This window comes from Hesperophylax consimilis, chromosome 8 (genome assembly GCF_061612785.1).
Source record: "Hesperophylax consimilis isolate HC1 chromosome 8, BYU_Hcon_1.0, whole genome shotgun sequence".
Lineage (NCBI taxonomy): Eukaryota > Metazoa > Arthropoda > Insecta > Trichoptera > Limnephilidae > Hesperophylax > Hesperophylax consimilis.
In genome coordinates, this window is record NC_142843.1 from 33,554,656 (window position 1) to 33,577,080 (window position 22,425).

Below are 22,425 nucleotides of genomic sequence, written 5' to 3' on the forward strand. Positions count from 1 at the left end.
ATTATCCATCCAAACACGTTGGAAAGAAAAAAAAAATAATATGGAGAAATTAAGAAATTAGAAATTTTAGGAAGTACCCAATGCTTTGCATAGAAGTTTGTACCAATCTTTAGGATAACATTATTATCGTTGTTTAGCTATCGCCCATTCTGTATAATTCATAATATTTAACCCCCTAGGACCCGGAATCGAATGTATCCAAGATAATATTTCAGCAGCCAACCCGCGTTTAACATAGTTCAGCTCTACCCGGAATTCCAGCTTCATTATAAGGGTCAGGGGTGGCCGCCTGACCCCGCTCTCCTCACTCTCCACCCCTCCCCGATCTCCCCACACTCCCAATCTGCCAAGACTAAATACATAATGGACTTAACATAACAACATTGGAAAATATACAGAACGGAGCAGAAGTACAAATACGCTCGGTCTGTGACGTATGCGGATGAATAATATAAATATTAGTAACATTATTGTTTTATATAAAATTTACTCAACTTCACAACTATTTTGCACCATGTTTTCTTACTCTGTCTTTTAAACAACATGACTTTAGACTTATAATGAATTGGTACTTGAAGCATGTAGATGAGTTTCTGCATTTGGAAAGTTTTTTTACAAGAGATGGAAAGGCTGACATGGATATTGACTGAACGCAGTTGGCGCTAACAAAAAAAAATGTTTAAAGATGCAAAACTAGCAGTCCAAAATGGAGTGTTGGCCCCTAGTACGCAGTGCTAAAAGCCTTGTAAACTCACCGTAGGTTTCAAAGAATACATCGTATTTGTCATCTACCATATTCAAATAGCTGGTAGCTTTCTCCATTGAGATTTAGTTCTACTATGGATAAAAAAAAAACCGACTGTATAAAATGCTATAATGGCAAAGCACAACAATTTTGTACAAAATTGAAAATAAGTTTTATAATGGGAAAAAAAATGAAAATCTTAATAATAAATGTTGTGGCCAATAAATACATCAATGCAATCAAACGATGATAAATTCAATTATTGATTTCAATAATATTATCACAAAGTGAATATAGAACGCTCAGACATGCGCAGAGAGAGATAAAGTATATTTGAACTGAAGACTTCGGATAAAAGCCCTTCAGGCCCTTTTTTAATTCTTGGGAACAACTAAAATGATCTCTCTATTTTTTCACTATCGGTAATTTTAGTTACAAAAAACGCAAAGTTAACCATTTTTTTGGTTTGCATTCATAGTTTATACATTTAAAAAAATGTATTTTTATTACTAATAATAATATTTGAGAGCGTATTCCATAACCTTTCAAAAAGAGTTTTCGGGACGTTCAGAAATATTCAAATTTTTGGATTTTATTGTAAAACGGAAATACTCCGACCTTCCAACAGAATAGGCTCGAGGCCAGAGGATCTTGAATTATAATTAGCAAGGGAAGGAGTAAGCGCAGCAGCAATAGGTTGTAGATTGTAATTGAAACCAGACTTTGAGCGATAGATTGATAGGCGAGTGACGATTGGAGCTGTCAGAGATACACTGAAGGAATGGTTCGAATAACCGTTCTGGAGGGAAGTAATTTGGTAGGAAATTGTGTTAGAAATTCAGATACGAGATACTTCGATTGATTGGTGTGGATTTGATGGTTTCGAGCGGCAGACGGAGTTCCAATAATGATGCGCACTTCAGAAACTAAAAGCTTTCATAACGAAATTCTAAAAAAATGGGCTGAATTTTCAGGATATTTTAACGACTCAAAATATGAATAAAACAATTGGAGGATTAATATTTATCTCTAAATAGTATAAAATAAAGTTGCTATCCGCGTTTGTCTGTTTGTGCTCTTAGTTCATCTAAACTACGCAACGGATTTTAATAAAGTTTTCAATATCATTTAGAATTTTTTTTCCGAAAGGTTTATGTATGTAAAATATGCATATTGTATTTATTAAAAGTAGAGAAAAGTTGATGTTTTTTAATGGGCGAAATTTTTTTTTCGGGCGCTTGTATTGCTAACGCTGGCTAAATCTTATGAAATACATCAAAATAATGTAGTACGGAATTGTTTATCTTAAAAAGGACCACAGAAAAATCTACAATGGTATATATCTCCTAAAGATAAACCCCAACAACGCCGAGTACACCCCAGCTAGTAATAAATAATGCAAAATTCTAACTATTGTTTAAACAATAATAAATAATTTTAAACAAAACAATAATAACTTTGTTTATTGTGGGGGCCTCAGCACGGGTAAACAACCCAGTGAGGCCAACATTACTGAATTAGAATATGAAATATTGTAAAATAATGTATCAACAATAAAAAATAAAAAAAACACTAATTTCATAATTACGACAGACCGGTTTTGCAAAGCAAAACATCATCAGAGTACAAAATTTTTGTAGTGAACATTTAGATTTTTTTACAGGGTACTAGCTTGCGCGTTTGTACATTAGTTTTTTACGTTGAGGAGATGTACTTATCTATAATTACAAAATCCTTGGTTCATGGTTTTAAATCAAGAATGGCAGATAACACTTCATGTAAGAAATTTTGTTTGAAATGGCTTAGGCCATGATTAATAACCTGATCTGAATAGTCAGGAACATTATACCGTCATCTTTCTCTTCACTAATCACATTTATCAGCCATTTGCCAGCCTCCCAAAATTTTCCATAAACCAAGCAATGTATTTTTTTCATGGTATGTTCCTAGGTGCATTTTTTAAAACACGCTAAAATACTCAACATATTTATTTCAAATGTAGTATGAGGGACACAAGATTAGCTATGTTGGTATGTATCGAAAAAGACCAAAATATTATGAAAAACTTACGTGTTGAGCTCCAAATCCAGGCGAAATTTATGATTGAATGCTTTGATGAGAAGCGACGTCCGATGAAAATGCTTTCCGGTCTGCAACAAAAATAAGACATTTATCAGAAATGTTAGAATTTACACGAAAAGCGACAATATTTTTATGGAATCTTACATTTCCACTATCTATTATTCATGCCCATTCCACCATATTACACTACATTCTGATACTATTCTAACATATTACACAACATTCAGATAACATTCTATCATGTAACACTACATTCGAAGACCATTTCACCATATTACACTACTTTCAGATACCATTCCATCATATAACACTATATTCTAAGACCTTTCTACCATATTAAACTATATTCAGAGACCATTCCATCATATTACACTACATTCAGAGATCATTCCACCAAATTACACTACATTTAGAGAGCTTGTACGAGTTTATTAATTTATTGTTTAAATATGCCATTACACGGAGAAAAATAAGTATTGACAATTTATTCAAAATCTCTTCAAATTATTCGTAATCACGTCAAAAACGGGATTGCACGCCCCTAACGAATGAATTGATGGGTAAACTTTTAGTAAAATACGAAAGTGTTTTCAAAAATGACAATACTTCGTCATTGTATATTAACAAGGCAATGGAGGTGCATGAACACGTGTTACGAATTATTATTATTAGGGATTTACAAAAAAATTATCAGGGAACGGCCTGCCATTCCGTTTCCAACCGGATTTCCAATAATTTTCAGAATTTCTTAATAAATTTAATATTCTTATTAAATTAATTTAATATTCTTAATTAATTTTTCTCCGTGTAGTAATACAAAAGCTTTCAGTGATCTTAATTATTTTTTAGCAATTATTAGACACTATTATTAAACATTAATTTTAATATAAAAAAAATTATATAAAATATTAAATGTTGCTACGTCAAGTTAAAAAAAAAAAAAACAATTTTTTTTGGCCACTATAATTTATTATTCTAAAGGTCTTCCGTATATAAAATTGTCTGGTTTTATACATGAAGGAATCTACGTGCGCAACCGCTTTCAGGTAGAATTGTGCACTTTGTACACAGATGGTAGTCAAAATATTAAATAATTGACAAAATAATATTAATAATTTTCAAGAAAAATGTGAGATTGACATAAATGACGAAATTCAAAAGTTATCGGCAGCTCTACAGGCAGACACGTTTTTTCCGGACAGAGCAGAGTTTCTGAGTTCGAGTTTCGGTCGCGCCCTAAACTTTTTGTTTTCTTCAAAATTATAAATAGCTATGTAAAAATAAGTATTTATTAAAACTTGTCAATAGTAGGTGTAAAATGTTCTAACCCTTTTGCTTGAATATAAACTAATCATGTGCGATGTTTTATATTGAAATGGCGTCTCGCTCTCATTTGAAGTTATTAAATGAAAGTGTTTACTGTTAAAAGTTGAGAGGAAACGAAGTTACAACAATAAATATCCAAGAGCAGCAAAACATTTATATGTTGTAGGTATTCCTCTAGAACTTTATCGTGTCCTTATTTATAGCACATCTTGTTTTCCTTCTTTGCTAAAAGCTTCTTTATATTTTATTACGTTCTTACCAGGTACATGCACATACAATACTGGTGCTTTAAACCTTTTTGCGGGTACTTATCTAAATCACCAAGGGACTAATAGAATATTAAAAATATATCCCTATATCAATGTTTAGATCTTCTAAAATAACTGTAAAGTTTTGTCAGAAAAATACATTAAAGTTTTAAAAAGCTTGAGAAATTCAGAATGTTGAATATATATGTACTAAAAGTCAAAAGAGTATTGTTTATTTTGTAAAAACGTTAAAGCACAATTTATTATAATTATTAGGGAACAGAAATGCAACATTAACGTTGCTTTTATTTGGATACGAGGCATTTAACGAAGTTTGCTGTTACGCCTGAGTCAATATTTGTACTCGTTTTGCTATTTATTAAATTCTTAATCTACTTTCTTTTTCATGTTTTTTTTTTCAGATACGATCCATACAGCTGCCGATTCCTTTTACAGAGCAGAAAACAGCTAAAACATGATTTATCAAAAGAATTTCGATTTTTTCACAACATTAAATACGTATTCATCAAAGGGTTTAATCGTTAAGCTAAATGGAGATTCACTTTATTTTTGCAAAATTTCTTCGCATATTTTTACGCATTTGGAAGAAGTAGAGGGGTAGTGGGATATCTGAACCTAAATATCTTCTTTTAAATTTACTAACCAAATTTAAAAAGGCCCAATATAATTGTTATCGAGCAAAGTGTACGTTGGATTAAACACCTATTTATTCAATACTGATTTTCTGATTCTATAGTCATGTATCTTGCCAATAACCTTCTCACTGACATTGTCGTACAGGGAAAAATGTATTAGTGGCAGGCGCTTTGTCAAATAAGTTTATCTACCGAAAATACCGATAGATGCAAGACAGCGACAATATACGAATATCACGACAAAATGAATTTTGATATAAAATGAAATTTCTAAAACAGCAGATGTATTATTTTTAATGTAAATAAAATTATTTATTCAAAATAATCGACGTATTTCAAAACCAATGGTTTTTCATCCAGGTAAACATATAAATTTCTATTATTGTAGAAAGCAATCACTTTGTGGTTTGACATATTTAAAAAAAAAAAAGTATTTTATTTTATTTTATAAATTTCTACATATAATACCATTTAAACATTTTACAACGTGATTTTTTTTTAAATAAAATGACGGCAAAAAGTGAATTTGCTGTTTTTGATAGTGATATTTCTTCGCCAGGATAAACTTACACTTTGTAGATCCTTTTTGATTAAATAGTGTTACAATGGTATTTATTTTATATGAATAATTTACATATTTCAAGCCAACATTTTCTTCGTCAGGATAGTGAAAAGTAAAAAAAATAATTAAAATTTGTTAATTTTCATTATCCTGACGAAGAAACCGTTAATTTTGAAACGAGAAAATTATTATTAATTAAAAGTGGTGTATACAAAGTGGTTCATTTTCATATAATTTAAATGACGCCCCAAAGTTATTTCGAACTATTTTATTTAAATTAAAATGACGCCACTGTCTTACCAGAGACTATATTTAGGGTTTTCAAATAAGAGGTGTTATTTTGAATATTAATTAAAAAATTAATGATTTTTTATTGCCGGAATTGAATGGTATTGATCTGGACAACGTTTACTTTCAACAAGACTGCGCTACGTGCCACACAAGCAACTAAAGCATTGATCTTTTACGGGAAAAGTTTCCGGACCGTGTTACAATTGGCCACCGAGATCTTTTGATTTAACACTTTGCGACTTCTTTCTTTGGAGCCACGTGAAAAAAAAGGTCTACGCTAAGAGCCCAGCGTCAATTAAAGACCTCAAAAGTGGAATTCGTGAGGCTATCGAGGACATAAGGCAGCCACTTTGCGATTTGGTTATGGAAAATTTCATGAAAAGGATATGGTCCTGTAGGCGTGGTCGTGGTGATCATTTGACTGATGTTATGTTTCACTATTAACGGCATACTTTCTTCTTTATAATGAAATAAACATTCGATAATTTATATTAAAAAATGGGATTTTTCTTTGAATATAAAAATAACACCTCTTATTGGAAAACCTTTATTTACATATATAATATATAAAAAAAAATAATGTCTGTGTGGCGGTGCGGTAGTGTGGCTTTGGTATTATGCAAGTCTACAGTTTTATTCCATGAATGAGGAAATTTTGCATTGTGAAATTTCGAAAAACCACCCCACATTATTATCTCACCCCTTAAAACAGAAATACTTTTTGATGATATTTTGCATGCTTGAAGTAGTAGTAGTAGAACCTATCTATTTGTCTGCGACTTATTTCTGAATGTTATGAATAATTAGCATGTTTTTATAAATGGTTCCTAAAATGGCTACTACTTGGATCGTTAGGACGTAAATGATAACCAGGGGGAATAATCGCGAAGTTAGATATAATTATTAATTCACTTGAATCTAACAGCTTGTGTGCGGATTCCGTGCCTATGTAGGTTTGGAAACCTCTCCATTAGCGGAACATCCTGATTGTTTTTCCTTACGTTAATACGTGCGATAATTCTCTGGTAAGTTGCTATGTTGTGTTCTTAATGTGTATGTATATTGTATATAATTTGTAGTATGTACGTATGTATCTTGATGACCGCCCTTGTTTACTGTGTTCTCTGCACTTCGCGTGTGAGTAGTTAATAAATCTTCTTAAGGGAGGAACATTTTTTTACTCCTCCTCTCCCTGAACTTAGCAGAATGGCTGTTCCAAAGAAAATAAATTCACGAAAGTGGGGCAAGGAAGTCCCGAACGCTTGCTCCGTGTTTGCAAAGTCTATTATTGCGTGTTCTCGTTTTGCTCTTGAGTTCGTTTGCAACTCTCCAAGTGTTGTACATGCTAAAAGCTTATTGGGAGAATACGACTTGCAAGCATTTCTGCTGAATTGCACCTCCAACCGACGTACAAAAGACATACAATATTGTTTTCGAATCTTTTAAAATCTCCTCGGGAAAAGCCGATTATTGCTTTCGTAATGTTGTGGTCGCTTCGGAAAACTTGAGATGAATTTTTATATTTGGCAGAAAGATTCATTACACATACTACAATAATATTTTACTTGCTATTGATATGCCTTACAATGTATATTTAGCTTTGAAAACGAAACCAACAAAAAAACCTACATTCGTAAATAATATTATTAATACTACGTATATAATGCCTATTATATTTATATATTATTTACTGAAAACTTATAAAATTTCAAACTCAAACAAAATACTATGATATAACTCTTTCAAAATTCTGACATAGTTAACAAACGGGAATTCCTTGCCATGTGAAACACGTTGTACAACAAAAATACCATCTCATTTTAAATAACCCTTTATAAAATACAATTAGAGTCTCCTCAATCTTAATTTGCTCCATTCACCTAATTTGCTAGAGCCATTGTTTTCTCCTTTCAAATATGGAGCGCGGGGAGATTAAGTTGTAAACGATCATTGCAAGCGATTCCCCCACAGCCGGCAGAGGTACCGTGTACACGTAAAGTATACCCCGCTGTATGAGAACTGTGTAGCAACTGGAAGCTGGCTACAGACGGCAATAACGCCTAAGTGTAGCACCAGCATTGAAATTTACTCCCCCACATTTCCATGGAAACGGGCTCTATCGCCAATATATATCGCATTAAGGAAAATTAATCGGCGCCGAAGACTAAATTAAATTTAACTTTACAAATTGTGTGAACTTACCCTCAGCGCAGTCTCGTCGCGCGGAACGTTCGCGAAACCAGTTTAAATGAAAAAAAAAAATCGCGGGCCAAAAGCTAACGAAGCGCGAAATGCAGGAGTATTCAATACAGGCTGACGACAAGAATGCCTTAGGCCCAACGAAGACGGGGACATTCACTAGTGAATCGATTCGATTTTTGTACGCGTATCATAATATGCATCGCTCGTGGGTTTCTGTCGTACTATTTTGCAACAGTTCATACACAACGCGACGCGTCAACTACGGGTTTGACGTCGGTTGCACGATACTGACCGTGCTGGTCGCACGCTAAGCAAGTCGTACACGTGTCAATTAAATTTTTAAATTTTTATTTTTTTTAAATTTATTTATTTCATCAAAAAATTACAGAATATATAATATATCATTAGTAAGTAAAATACCTTTATGTAAGTTAGTAACAATGACTGTTGAAACATTAATGTTACAATAATAGAACAGTTTATAATAGAAGAAAACGTAAATTTGTATGAGTGTTATAAAGATATGGCAAAATACTCGTACTCGTTTGGTGAAATGGCGCTACAACAAGATTTCAATGTTTAATTTTTTTTTGATTTAGAACAATATGCACGTTTATGTAACTATTTACCGAACAACGTAAAACATTCGTTAAACCAAATCGTATTTTAGATCGTTATAATTTGCTTATAATAAAGATAAAGAATTTTATTGTTTTCATAGAATCACTTGACTTGTAAACTTCACGTTTACACGTTAATAAATTATCAAGTACAGTATAATTTATTAGGGTAGCGCCGCGTATAGCCAGCGTAAAAGAGTAGCGAATCAGTAAGCGACTTGTAGTTGCATTTAAGTTGCTTAGATTGTAAATATCTGTGTATGTGATGGGCCTTACAGATTTTCAGGTTTCGGGTGACACCGACGCTTGACTACCCTTTACACGGATCCGTCGATTTTCAGATTTCCAGGTTTTCTGAGTTTTCAGCGGCCCGGCGCTCGGGCGGATTGACAATTTTCCCATTTGGCGGGAGACATACTTCCTACATACACCTTGTCTACGTACAGAAGAAAAAAAAAGTTTTTACGAAATGCGCTCCTCGATGAAATGAGTTTTTTTTTCAATGGTAATTCAATGTAATCGAAATGTGATGTGTGTGAAAAGTATTTCCATTACGAATGTGGAATAGAATTTACATACAAGTATCGAGTTTTTACGTCAATGGATGAAAAGATATTACAACAACGCCTGCTTAGTAGGAAATACTTTTCAAAAAATATACACTTCTTCGATGAAGAAAAGCGTAATCGTTTTTTCTAGGTAACCATATTTATTTAGTTTAAATGTGATTTTATTTTTCATTTAGGTAAAATAAATACTTATATTTAATGAATTGGAATAACTTATCAGGGTTATGCATAACAATGAAATATTTAATCATTGAAGAATATAATGAAAAATCTTAACAAAACGTGAAACAGAACAGGAAACAAATAATAAAAATGTAATGATCGCAACTGTTCTTCTATTATTATCTTCTTCAATTCTCTTATATCTTCTTTTAAAAAAAATTATTTGCTAGATTTTTACACATCTGAAAGATTCAAGGAAAATTTAACGTTTTAACGTGATTTTTTTCACGTTTCGTTGGACTTGAATATCTACTACTTTGGTGAACAAAACCTTTAAGCGTTCATTACAAATCCAAATACATACTAGTAGTAAAAACGTCACCGCGTTGACTCTATTTAGTTTCACACTTTCTTCTTGCCAGGTCCTAAAAATCCAGGCTGCGCCAATGTGGCTACGTCCCCCGGGGCACGAGCAGGTTTCCCAAACGGAAATTTAATTCCGATTGTAGGGCGAAGGGTCGTTAGGGTGATTTCCTCCATGTACCCTACAACCTGAACACGAACCCGCCAGAACCTATAATTATGTTGGTATTGTGTTATGTATTACGGCCATGTTGGGTGTGGTGTAAATCGTTTCACAAATATGGGAGATTGGATTTATGTGGGAAATCCGCGAAACTTATGAAAAATAACAAAATATTTGACAGGTGCTAAGGACGTTTTTCACCAATGCATAAATTTAATTACCTACTCTAAAACTATATTTAGTTATTAATATTTGGGAAGTCAACGGTTGAAACTACATATTATATTATTTGCCAGTTCTGATAACGTGATACCTAAGGGTTGAGTTGGTTGGATGATATTGACACTTCGCAACAAACTCGCTTTTAATATCATTTATTTATCGTTTATTTACATTGTATCTTTTTTTTAAGTTAGAATTTTTAACCTCACTAGGACAAGCCTGTGTTGAGGTTAGATTATTATTTTTACGTTAGCTCCACTAAGGAAGCCTTGCGGGAAAAATTCCCTCGAGGCCTCTGTCATCTTTGGGGATACTGTGTGAAGGGCCTTTTTAGGGAAAGGAAACAGAAACATTTCTGGGAAGGAAAAAGTATGAGGGGTGGGTAGGAATCTGATTGTCAATGTGAACAAGAGTGACGGATATATGTATCCATAGAGAGAGAGAGAACCCGAATGGAGAGGTCAAAAGGTCTCCCTCAACCATCCTCTCTCGATCCGACACGCCACGCAGTAGGTGGGTAAACGCATCCACCGCCAAGACCCACACAAACCTCAACCCATAAAACCGAGCACCACTGCTAAGTCACCAAACGAAGCGAACCACTTGAGAAGATCTATGGCAGGAGTATTTGTTAGTGTTTGGGAAGTCAACAGTTGGACCTATACGTTTATTTATTTGTGAGACTCGTATATTGATAGTTCTGATAATGATATCTAGGGGTTGGGTTAGTTGAATGATATTGCCAATTCGCAACAAACCCGCTTTTACACTATTTATTGAGTTACGTAATGTGAAATGCTTATATGGTGTAGTTAATAAATATTTAAATATGTTAGAACAAAACAGTTTTCTTTCTCTCTCTGTATGTTACGTATAATTTCTGCCCTTATGATGGACACAGTAATTGGAGAAGCAGTCGATTTAAAATTTAAAATTTAATTTAAAATTAGTGTGAATTCATTTTTAAAATATAAACATAAATGAATTGATTAATTTTTAATATATATATAATGGACAAAAAAGACATTTCTGGTCATCTTTGAATGGATTTTGCTCTGCAGGTGAGTGATAACGGATTACCGACACCTTTGCATTGATCAGATGGATTCATCCAGGTTGTATCATTTGTCGAAAGAGGTCTATTGAAGACTAAAATGTTTGAAATATTTTTTGACAATAATGTGCAGTGCGTATTATTACAATGTGCTGATTCAACATTATTAATAATTCTACTCTCTTGAGAGCTGGTTGACATCTTATAATCTTATAGTGCGAATTCAAATATATTATTGTGCTGATTTGCCGTCTGCTGCAGAAATTGAAGATCAAGGAGAAGAAGTCAATTGCAAGTGGGATTCTCTGGTGAGTTTTTCTGTTTATATGTATTTGGTGGCTGGTTTATAAGTTGTCTTCTCCTGCAGAGTGAATTCAATGATCAATCCATTTTTTTTTCATAGGGAATTAAAATATACCCTGATGGTCTGTGCTATTTACAAGCCAGATTATCACCAGTAGGTAATGCTATCCGAAACGTCGGCTAAAAAGGAGGTAGGGTAACATGGCATAACACCCCAAAAATAAATGTATGTTGTTTTCAAAAGACTTAAGAGTAAAATTTACAACAATAAACATTGTATTCTGAAACTAAGGGCAACTAATTAAAACATTATAAAAAGGACATCATTTTGGAAAATACCGCTTTCTACAAACTGTTATGAAAATTAAATAATGTTAGTGCTCATCGAGGCCAAATTGTAGTACTTTTCAGCTATAAATAACAGCGTTAATTTTTAATAACAATAAGAGAATTCTAAGGATGTGTTATTTCAGAAAATTTGAACAATTCTTTGAATTTCAAAGATAATTTTCATGTTCTGTGAAAGATTTTTTCAAGTTCTGATATTATTTCAGTTTTGTTAAGCAACTAGCTTATAATGATATAATATCAGAAATTGAATAGTACTTTCAAAGAACCTGAAAATGAACGTTGAAATTTTATGAATTGTTCAAATCTTGTGAAATAACACATCCTTTGAATGTGTTTTTATTGAATCTAGAACAAAACAAAGATAGAAATATTTTAGATGAAAAAGAAACGAGAATTATTTAATTCCAACGAAACTGGTATTCAGCGTCTTGCGATATTTATGCAATTATACCGTTAACTACTTCGATATATTTTTTTTGCTAAATCTCGAGCTGTAGCAAAATCAATTTCGTGAAAAACGATGACCATTCAATACTTTTTAAAGGTTTGGATAGTCTGAAATGGTCTGAAACATTAATTGGTCTCAGTTAGTAATTGGTTACAGAATCTAATGCAAGAAAGAGTTTGGAACCCTTTTAGAAAACGTGAAATTTTAAAATTAAATTCTCTGAAAGAAAATATTTTCTCTTTCTGCTTTCTTGCTATAAAATATTTTTACATGTAGACCGAAATGCCTAGAGATATTTATAAAAAACCTAATTAAAATTTAATTTGATTCATTAATCTTGTACAGCGAAAAATGTCAGTAAAAGGTTTTGAACTAATACATTTTGAACTTTAGGTTATGATTCGTTTGAGATAATAGAAAATTATTTGGAAATTAAAAGATTTTTTCTTAATAGATTATGAATAAGTTCGTTTTAAAAAAAAATGACTCCCATTCGGTAATTTGCGTCATACTATTCAAAAGCTGAAGACCAAACAACAACTTAGTTTTTTAACATTCGGTCAGTGCAGTTTTTTTATTTCTGCTTTTCGTTTCTTTCATATTATCATTGAGATTAATTTATATCACACATTTCAATAAGTTATTCTTAATAAAGCGAATCTTATGTTTTAGATATTTCTAGGGTCTGCAACCCGCTTGGTGTTATTTAATTTGATCCAGTCTCATCTGAAAATACCAGGGTGGTTGCGAGCAATTAAATGTATTGACTTTCCAATCTTGTAGGGCTAAATAAGACAATATAAGCCGAGAACAAACTGCCAGCGACCTCCTCGTCACCGCCGTAGAAAGATGGCAAGACTTTGCCTTCAATACTTGATGCAAACTCGAAACGACAAGTGAAGGGTGATTGATAAATTATATTCGGGAAAATTTTGAAGAATATACAAAGAAAAACATCATAATTCAAAAAAAAATCCGCGTTGTATTGGGAATGTATTGATGGAATATATTTTCCTGTTACCTTCGGCCACATGGCAAACAAGAAGAAAAATGAAATATATCAATACTGTGTTTGAGCGTAGTTATAGCTATTCTTCGTCAAAGCTTTGAAACGAAGTACCACTGTCAATTTGAATATCGACATCGTTGCATTGCTTCAAAAAGCTTTGCTGCGAATGATTGCAATCGTTATAATGAAGGGGATACTTAGGTACATGTGGTTGCGATTATTGTTTATTTTGAATTTTTGTTGACCATATTATTTATTTGCACTGATTTGTATACCTACTATTTTTTATTTATATTTGTTTGTGTTGATTTGATTTTTTATTGTTAATATTATTTCATTGTTCATTATTATTCCTAAATATGTATATATTATTATTATTACTATATTGCACTGCTGAAAACCAGCTGCATTCCCGGAGAGATCCGGAATGCATAGCTGAGCAGTGACCTTTTTGTCAATAGAATTTATGTTAAAAAATATGTACAATTGGCAAATAAATGTTTTTATTATTATTATATACAATATAGGAAAGATATTTAGAAAGTTTTTAAACATTATAATGTAACCAAAATCACCATTCATTTGGAAATATTTTTATATAATATTATGGACAACGTGATAAAAATTTAATTTGTAGCTGTTAAGTTTGGATTTTAGCTGTTAAGACATACAATAAACTTCAAGCATCAAACAAAAAATCAAAAATTATTATTTCCATTAAGATCAGCATTGCTTAAACAATTATCAGAAAAAGATCTGGCTAGTATTTAAACAAAACATCATCATAGAAGTTAAATATGAAAACACCAAACCCAAACATTAAAGTTGAACCGTAGAAGTCGCTGAAAATCCTCCATCCATAACCTAGTTAGCCTGAGAACGACTAAGAATTCTTTGTCTAATTTTAAATACATCTATTTGAATTTCACTTTTGTTTTCGGTAATGAATTAATGCAAATCTTGGAATTGGAAATTAACCAACTTCCCAAAATCCGATGGATTCCCGACTCGTTGTCGATGACAATGCATTCTATCAACTTAATCAATACACTCCCGGATGACATTAAAGCAGTTAGTGTACAAAATAAATGTCAGTCCTACCCGATCTGCACTTGGTGAGGTTGTTAGAGTTGCCGATTCCAGTTCCTGAGTAGGAAGATTCAATCCTCAGTCAAACAATTTTTTTTGTTTTAACTTTTAAAAGACGTTTTAAAATTAATGTTTTAAATAAAAAAAATTAGAATTATACTTTTTTTTACGAGTTTGTTATTTCGGAAGCAATTACATAAAAAAATATAAATAAGTATTTCATGCACTAATATTAATTCACAACCTATTTTTTAATATAGGGCAAAAAAAAAAAAATATTATCATTTCTGTCTACATCGAAATAGAATAAATTTTTTTTCATTAGAATTAGTCCTCAAGGCCATGAGAAATCTTAAACTCCGTTTGAAGCTTCGATACCTACGCTGTTTAATCCCCGGTGAAATGTAATTTAAGTTTTGCGAGTGTTGACATACTGGAACAGTGCAAACAGGAGCGCGGGCAATTCAATCCCACCCCACCTCCATCCCACCTGATCTACTGAGCAACCCCACCAATGCCGCCGATCCCACCAACCTACCCCGTTTCTCATCCATTTAATTCTCCCCCTCCAACCCACCTACACGATTTCTCCCGCAATTTCCAGATTCACCCATTCCCAAATTTTCCCACTCCGGAGAAACCCCCAATTTCCATTCCTCAGTTTTAACCCCCCCGATTTTCATCGTAAGAATTTACTACCTTGGTCTCATCCCAGATCTAACCCCCTTAGCATTTTCAATCTGTGATTGCTCTCAGAGGTAAGGTCATCATTTACATCTTCAAATTTATGCAATACGCGTGCCGTTTGAATATAAATATTTCTGTACAATCCATCCGATGCGAAACCAAGGTTAACGATTCAATCATTTTAATACAAAGTCCAATCCTTTAATTTACAAAACTCAACCATTATTTCTATCCAACTGAGCTGAAAACTTTCATATTGAATAATGGTTGTAAGAAAAGATCTGCCTTTTTTAACATTTAATTAAAATAATTGTTTTTTAATATTCTGTTTTTAATATAGATATCCTCATTGGGATCTATCGTGCTCAGGATTTCATTTGGATATCATTAAAATCTAGTTTTATGAATGATATGAAGTAATCTATATAAATAATAATGTAAATTTTTTTTTAAACAGCGCCACCTGTTATTATTTATTGTTATCAAGTTTAAACCGTAGAACTCTTTTTTTTAATTTTTGGTTTTTCTTTTATGTATTCAATAGTATTATTACTAAATTTACAAAAAACAGTTTATTTAATAAACAGGTACTGCTGTGCAATTATTATTATGCTTGACAGCCGTTTGGCCCTCTGAAGGCATTATCAAACTGTCAGTCAACTGCTGTCATGCGTAATAATAATTACACATCAGAACTTGTTTCATAATAAACTATTTTTTGTAAATTTAATACTAATTCTACTCAACATATAAAAGAAAAACCATAAAAAAATCAAAACGCGCTATTGTTTCTCTATCTGTACAAACAGACAGAGCCACAGCAACGCATGGCGGGGTACAGCTATATATAAATAAATTATGTTGTGTTTTTACGAAACAATTATAAATTACATGGTGCTTTTTAGTGCAGTTGAATGGTTTCGGTTTCAGTTTGTATTTATGATTTCTGTCCCTATGATTTGTATCCACCTTCTAATTAGAGATTAAAATGTTTTGAAATTCTTTTGGTTTTTGACTAAGAGTGAGATTTTGTTGAAAAGTTTAGTACCATGATATAGGAAGCTTTTTTACCCAAACATTGAATTTGTAGTTGCTTGTTGGACATGTTTTTGACCTTGAGATCTAGTGTTTCTAATATATACGTATTAGTTGTTATTTCTTGTATTTTGTGTAATTGATATGAAGTTAAACATTTCGAGAGCCCTAGCACTTATTTTGGACTTTCAGTATAAAATTAATAATGGTTTTTTTGTTTTAACTAGTGGTTTTAGAATATTGTCATTTGCACTACCCCATCCGAAGATTTCGTATCCTAACAGTGATTGGCAAAGAGTTATGTAGACCCTCATGAATTGTTTTTGAATAAGAATATTCCGGATGGTTTTGAAAAATAATGTTGTTATTTTTTATTTTATTTTTAATACAGTTATTATGTACAGTCAATTTTATTTTTTATAAATCATATTTTTACGTTATATGGTCAACATTTTCAAATAAGGGACAATTACGATGCCTATCTAGTCTCAGTAGAAAATTAGTTACGTTTATTTCACCTGCGGGAAGGGGCGATTAGATGGCTTGCGGTACAGAATCAGAAGGAAGTAAGATTTAAGAACCTACTTCTCAAATCATTCCCAAATTGGCCCCCATAGCTTCAAACATCTACTAATTATGTAAATCTTATCCTTCTTAGAAAATTCTATGTAAATAGACAATATTATACTATAATTTGACATATGGGATGGACATGAACATCCCAGAACAAAAAGTATATGTTATTAAGATCAACCCTTACTCGCCGGTGCTGTGTACTGATTTGAAATTTGTATAATTATTTCAATCTCTGTAAATATAATAAACACAGAGTTCATATTTGAAGGGTTTCTCGGTTTCACGTTAAGGCGAAACTTAATGATAAATCACTATTTTCATTAATCTTTATAACGAATTGGTGTACCTACATTATGAATACCAAAAATATAATTTAGATAAATTGAAGGTTTTGCTATCGTTTCGCTTGAGTAGAATACAAATAAAAAATAAATTACTCAGTAAAAAATATAAGTGTAAACTACTAAAAAAAATATTTTGTCAATAGAAACGGATGAACGCATAAAGGAAACAACATTAAAAAATACAGTATTATAGCTAAGATTATCTGTGACAGTTTAACTTGATTAAATTTTTTGCTTTCCTATAAAATTATTTACAAAATAAATAAAAACCAGTTTTGTGCCCCAAACCGAACGTTTCTAGACTCCGTTTGTCAAGCGATTTTAATGCCTATTACCTACAATGTAAGGTAGACCAAGAATATACTCATTTTTGGCTTGTAGCTTTCTCTTAACTTGATGAATGGTGCGAGGCTTCGCTCACCGTGCTGCGATGCGTAGTTGTTAATAGTAGCTGACAGTCTGCCGCTGTAATAAACGTGTCATGCGTTTTATGCGTGTTCGATGTTTTCCCCCGTTTTCATCACTAAAATGTAATATTTATCTCGTCTCCATGTGACCTATTCATTTTAATACAACATTCAAGCCTGTACTGTGTATTCAAGTAGGTAGAAATGCGTACCTACCATGTGTACTGATTACACGGAATCAGAGATTAAGAGATTTTAAGTCCGTAAGGGTATGTTGATAATGTCAAATTTCACAAAAGAATCCTTCTATTACAATGGTAGAATTTAATCAATATTATGTATGTATATTTATTTCATTGGTTTTCAGCATATTTTAATGACTCAAGATATATTCTTCTAGTATAAACTTCAATGAATTTATTCGATTAAAAGTTGAAAGCAAATGATAACGGTGAACTAGCCTACAGAGGATTTCCTATAAGGGATGCTTGAATGAAAGTCGTAAAGTACGGCAATAAAAGACAAGCATTATCTGACCGATAAGGGTTCTTTCACTATTTAAAGGCACATTAATGCTGAGAAATGTTTACAGGAGTGGTTTATGGTTTTTCATATCGAAAACTAACACTGATGATATTGAAGTAAGACCCCAGATTACAACAAAAGGAGCAGAACTGCTATTTAAATAATGTAGGAACGTAATTTAATTTTAGTAAACACTTTCACATTGGCGTGAATATTGAACAATCCACAAACTTTGTATTAAATAATTTGGTGTACATGGTGTGGTGGTGTACATGATGTACCTGTTAGTGGTTTTGAAAAGTGCTTTGCTAATTCAAAAAAAAAACAGATAATTTACAAAGAGCTTGAATCAGTGTTTTTTTTCAAAATTCAATTCACGCCGTAAAAAATAATTTCCTTTTGGGCCTATGTCATCTTTGCGGATGCTGTATGGTAGATCTTTTAGGAAGAGGAAGAAGTGAAGGCAATTTTAGGAGGGAAAACACAGAGGCTGGCAAGTCATTCCACAGCCAAGCTGTTAAAATCAAGAACGAGTCGTATGTACCGTGTTATGAAAATATTTAATTTGAACATAACAATTGTAATCTGGTACTGATTATCACTTCGATTATTGTCTATGGGTTTTTTTGACAGCCACATATGAGTGCAACATAGGAGGAAAGGAATTATTCTTGCGGGATTCGGCACTTACCTACAGGGCCCAGTTGGGCTCGGACTCTGTGGGAATGTCAAAATGCCATGTTGATAACCCTTGTGAATTTTAAAAGTTGAGCGGAGCAAATGCTCGAATAATTTGATCCAGGCATCCGATTCTAAAACGCGGATTATTGCGTTCATGTGCAAAATCGCGAGTAAATACGATTAATGCGCGACTTAAATTTGAACCCGGGATAGTGAAACGCGGACACCGGGGTGCGAGATTCCGTTCGAGAGTAATCCACGAAAAAGGGCGGCAATCCTCACTCGCTTCGTACGTAATAACTGTTGGGAGCAGGCAGTAATTGTCAATTTGTCGGATGGGTTTCATATTTGGGGACGGGATCGCCTATTACCCACTTTACCACGCACGCGTTGCAGTCAACGCGAATACTTGGATGGATGGTAACCGGAGGCAATTGCAGAGGAACTGATAGTCCTTGGGCTGGGGACTGAACGAGAGACGAAGCTGGCGGGCTGGTTGCCCGCGCTGAAGCAGTCGTTTACCCTTGGAGGAAGGCGTCTCCATCCATCCACAGCATAGCTAGTTAGATAGGGTTTCGGTATACGGTCTGTGATGGGGGATAAGTTTTAATAAATATCTTTTCTGTGAAAAAACCACTTATAATGGAAATAGAGGTTATTGGTCCTATTTAAGAAATTGTCTTTCATTGATACACTTCATCAGATCTGTTTGTGAATAAGCACCCTATGCCCATCCTTGAGGAGGGTTTCTTGTGTCTACCACAGCGCTTGGCATACTTTGTCACCGACAAAGTTTGGCGTCCTAAAGTTTCATACGGAAACAAAGCTGACCCCTGTGTTGGATATAAAGTATTATGTAAGTTTAAATATTGAAGACAATATTAGTGATTTCTAAACGAAAACCTGAAACAGAAAAATCAGAAAAGGAAACGGTCACATCTGGGACACGAACCCAGGACCCTTGAGCTAATGGGACCTTCAATAATCTGGTCCCAGATGTGACCGTTTCCTTTTCTGATTTTTCTGTTTCAGATTTTCGTTTAGAAATCACTAATATTGTCTTTAATATTTAAATATTACAATTTGAGGTTTTACTCAATAAAAGTTATTCAGAAAAATAAATATTTTGTAAGTACCCACGTATCAACCGGTAAAACCAAGACAGCATTTCCATCTGACGCCTGTGCTCCAAAAATGCAATCGGTTTATTAAGAAAGTGGAATCAAACGGACCGCCCGTTTCGAAAGAGTTTTTTTAATGATAGCGCTACGTTTTTTTTCCAACTGTGGTAGAGGTCAAGATAGTTGAGAAAAGATCGCGAAAATTACTTTCAAAATGAAGGGAATTAACCTATCGCCACTGGAAATCCGTACTCAAATCGCAAGATCTACCTTGGAGAACTTGAGGAGTACTCTCTCTGAACAATCGTTCCTGTTGATAGGACGGGTTTCAAGTGTGATGTTTAATCAGAAACAAATGAAGATAGACATATTTAAAAAGTTAAAGTTAAACTCGTCGACTTGTCCATAATATGGTTTTAACAATCTTTCTACACTGAACAAGTGTTGCTTGTGAGATGCACTGACGCAGCCAAATCATTCTTCAAATGCCTCAAAAGTATCCATGTCCATGAGATGACCTATAAGAAGAGAAGACAGTCTCGATAAAAGTGTTGCTTGTGAGATGCACTGACGCAGCCAAATCATTCTTCAAATGCCTCAAAAGTATCCATGTCCATGAGATGACCTATAAGAAGAGAAGACAGTCTCGATAAAAGTGTTGGTTAGATGAATGAGATGAGGGACGATGAAGACAGCTTACACCCGTCAACACTTCAAGTCTTCGGAAATGTAAGTAATGTAAGAGCATCATGAAGCCGGTTAATGATTCAAGAATAACTCCACAAGCGATAAAGTATAGGGATATTTTTAATTATTATTTATTACATGTAAAAATGAAGCAGATCAGATTATGTATAGACCAGTTACATGTATTATTTTCCATCCAGTAATTATTACCGTTCTGCGTACAGAATTCAGTTTAATCCAAAATCATGATTGCGTCACTGCCTCATTAACATCCCCTAAAATCAATACCTTGTTCCTATCATATCTGCCCATTGTGCGTAGGTACACTACTTCGAGTGGCATGCAATTAATTTATGTAAGGGTAATAGTTAACAGGAGGACCTATTCACCACGCTATGTCGAAATGTCATTTCAAAATGGAGCGTCGTCTATCATTCGATAAATAGTTCTGGAAGAACCTTCATTAAGAGCTTTACAAATGGAACAAAACACAATTTTGTAAGAAACATCGTATTTATATAGATTTTATAAACACACATACTAATTTCAGTTGTATGTGCAGTACGTTAGGCCTGTGTGAAATCTGATTCAATGAATTTAAATATGCTTGAAATAAAGTAGGTATAATATTTTCCCCTCCCCCCACGGATCACCATTACCATAAAAAAACATGGCCGCAAACAAGCCGCGAGTGCAGTTGCGACGGGTGCATTTTTGCATTTTACTGAAAAGGGCTACATGTATTTTAGTTTTTCTCGATATCTTTTACCGTTTTGCATTACAGTACTTACTTACCATATATATTATTAACCATCTCCGATGATAATAGTTTTAGATCACACCTATATTTCATACAAAGGAGAGTACGAAATATACGTTTACGTATGTACTAACAAATATACACACAATACAGGTTTTTTAAAGTTTTTCAGAGAAAATAAAACAGCTAAAATGTCAACGGAGATCAAAAATTCACGTACATATTTTAATCCAAATAATCTAAGAAATTACAGATAAGTTAAGTACTTCCCTTAACACCCTGTATACATGAAATAATTACCTTTTTTATAATAATTTTATAAACTAAAGATTTTTTTATTAATAATATCAAATTAAACACCTTAAGTTGAAATATTTTTGTCTGTGGGTGGTACTTGTTCGTTAATTTACACCTGACGAAGAAACCATTGGCTCTAAAATATGTCGATTCTTTTGATTAAATAGGGGAGTTTACGAAGTTATTACCTTTATTAAAATAAAATTTAAGAAAACCTATTAATTAAATAATTTATTTATTGCATCTCACTCTACATAAATCACGTTTTCCTCATAAAAATCCACCTCAATAGAACTACGCTTGTATCGAGGTTAACAATTTACGTTTGTATGAAGCAAACATATAGTAATCACAAACATAAAGTAATACAACATAAAAATACAAAATATTTCAAAAAGAGTGAAAAAAAATTGTAAAAATATGATGATGGGGAATTTGACAGTATATTATAACAATATTTGAATATAAAAAGTAATTTTTTCATTAAAATTTAAAAAATATTAAGGTGAAAGTGGGAGAACCATTAGTAGATACAGAGATAGGTAAGGAAGAAAGTTTGAAGAAGGCAGATGAAAGGTCAATATTATATTATTTCTTATTAGTTTTTTTATTCCAATATAAATAAGTTTCTAAAAAAAATTACACACATTTAAGCCTAAACAATTGTGGTGGTCTGATTAATCAAGTCCAGGCCAAGTGTTTGGGCGAACTCGGTACTCGAGCAAGCAAAGTAGGTCGAGGGTCTCCGCCTACATGATTTATGAACAAGGTTCATTTGTATTAGATACTACTTCCAAAGAAAAAATGGCGATGCCTGCAAAATAAATTGTTCAAAGTAAT

The 22,425-nt window shown here is 32.9% G+C and overlaps 1 protein-coding gene across 1 annotated transcript in view; it reads right to left on the reverse strand.

Moving 5' to 3' along the window:
- The window catches only part of mmd (disintegrin and metalloproteinase domain-containing protein mind-meld), a 689,072-nt gene that overhangs the window by 191,875 nt on the left and 474,772 nt on the right, over positions 1-22,425 (reverse strand). Inside the window, exon 7 of the mRNA XM_089634149.1 lies at positions 2,816-2,895. Coding sequence (XP_089490275.1) covers positions 2,816-2,895 — 80 coding nt within the window. The remainder of the gene's footprint in view (positions 1-2,815; positions 2,896-22,425) is intronic.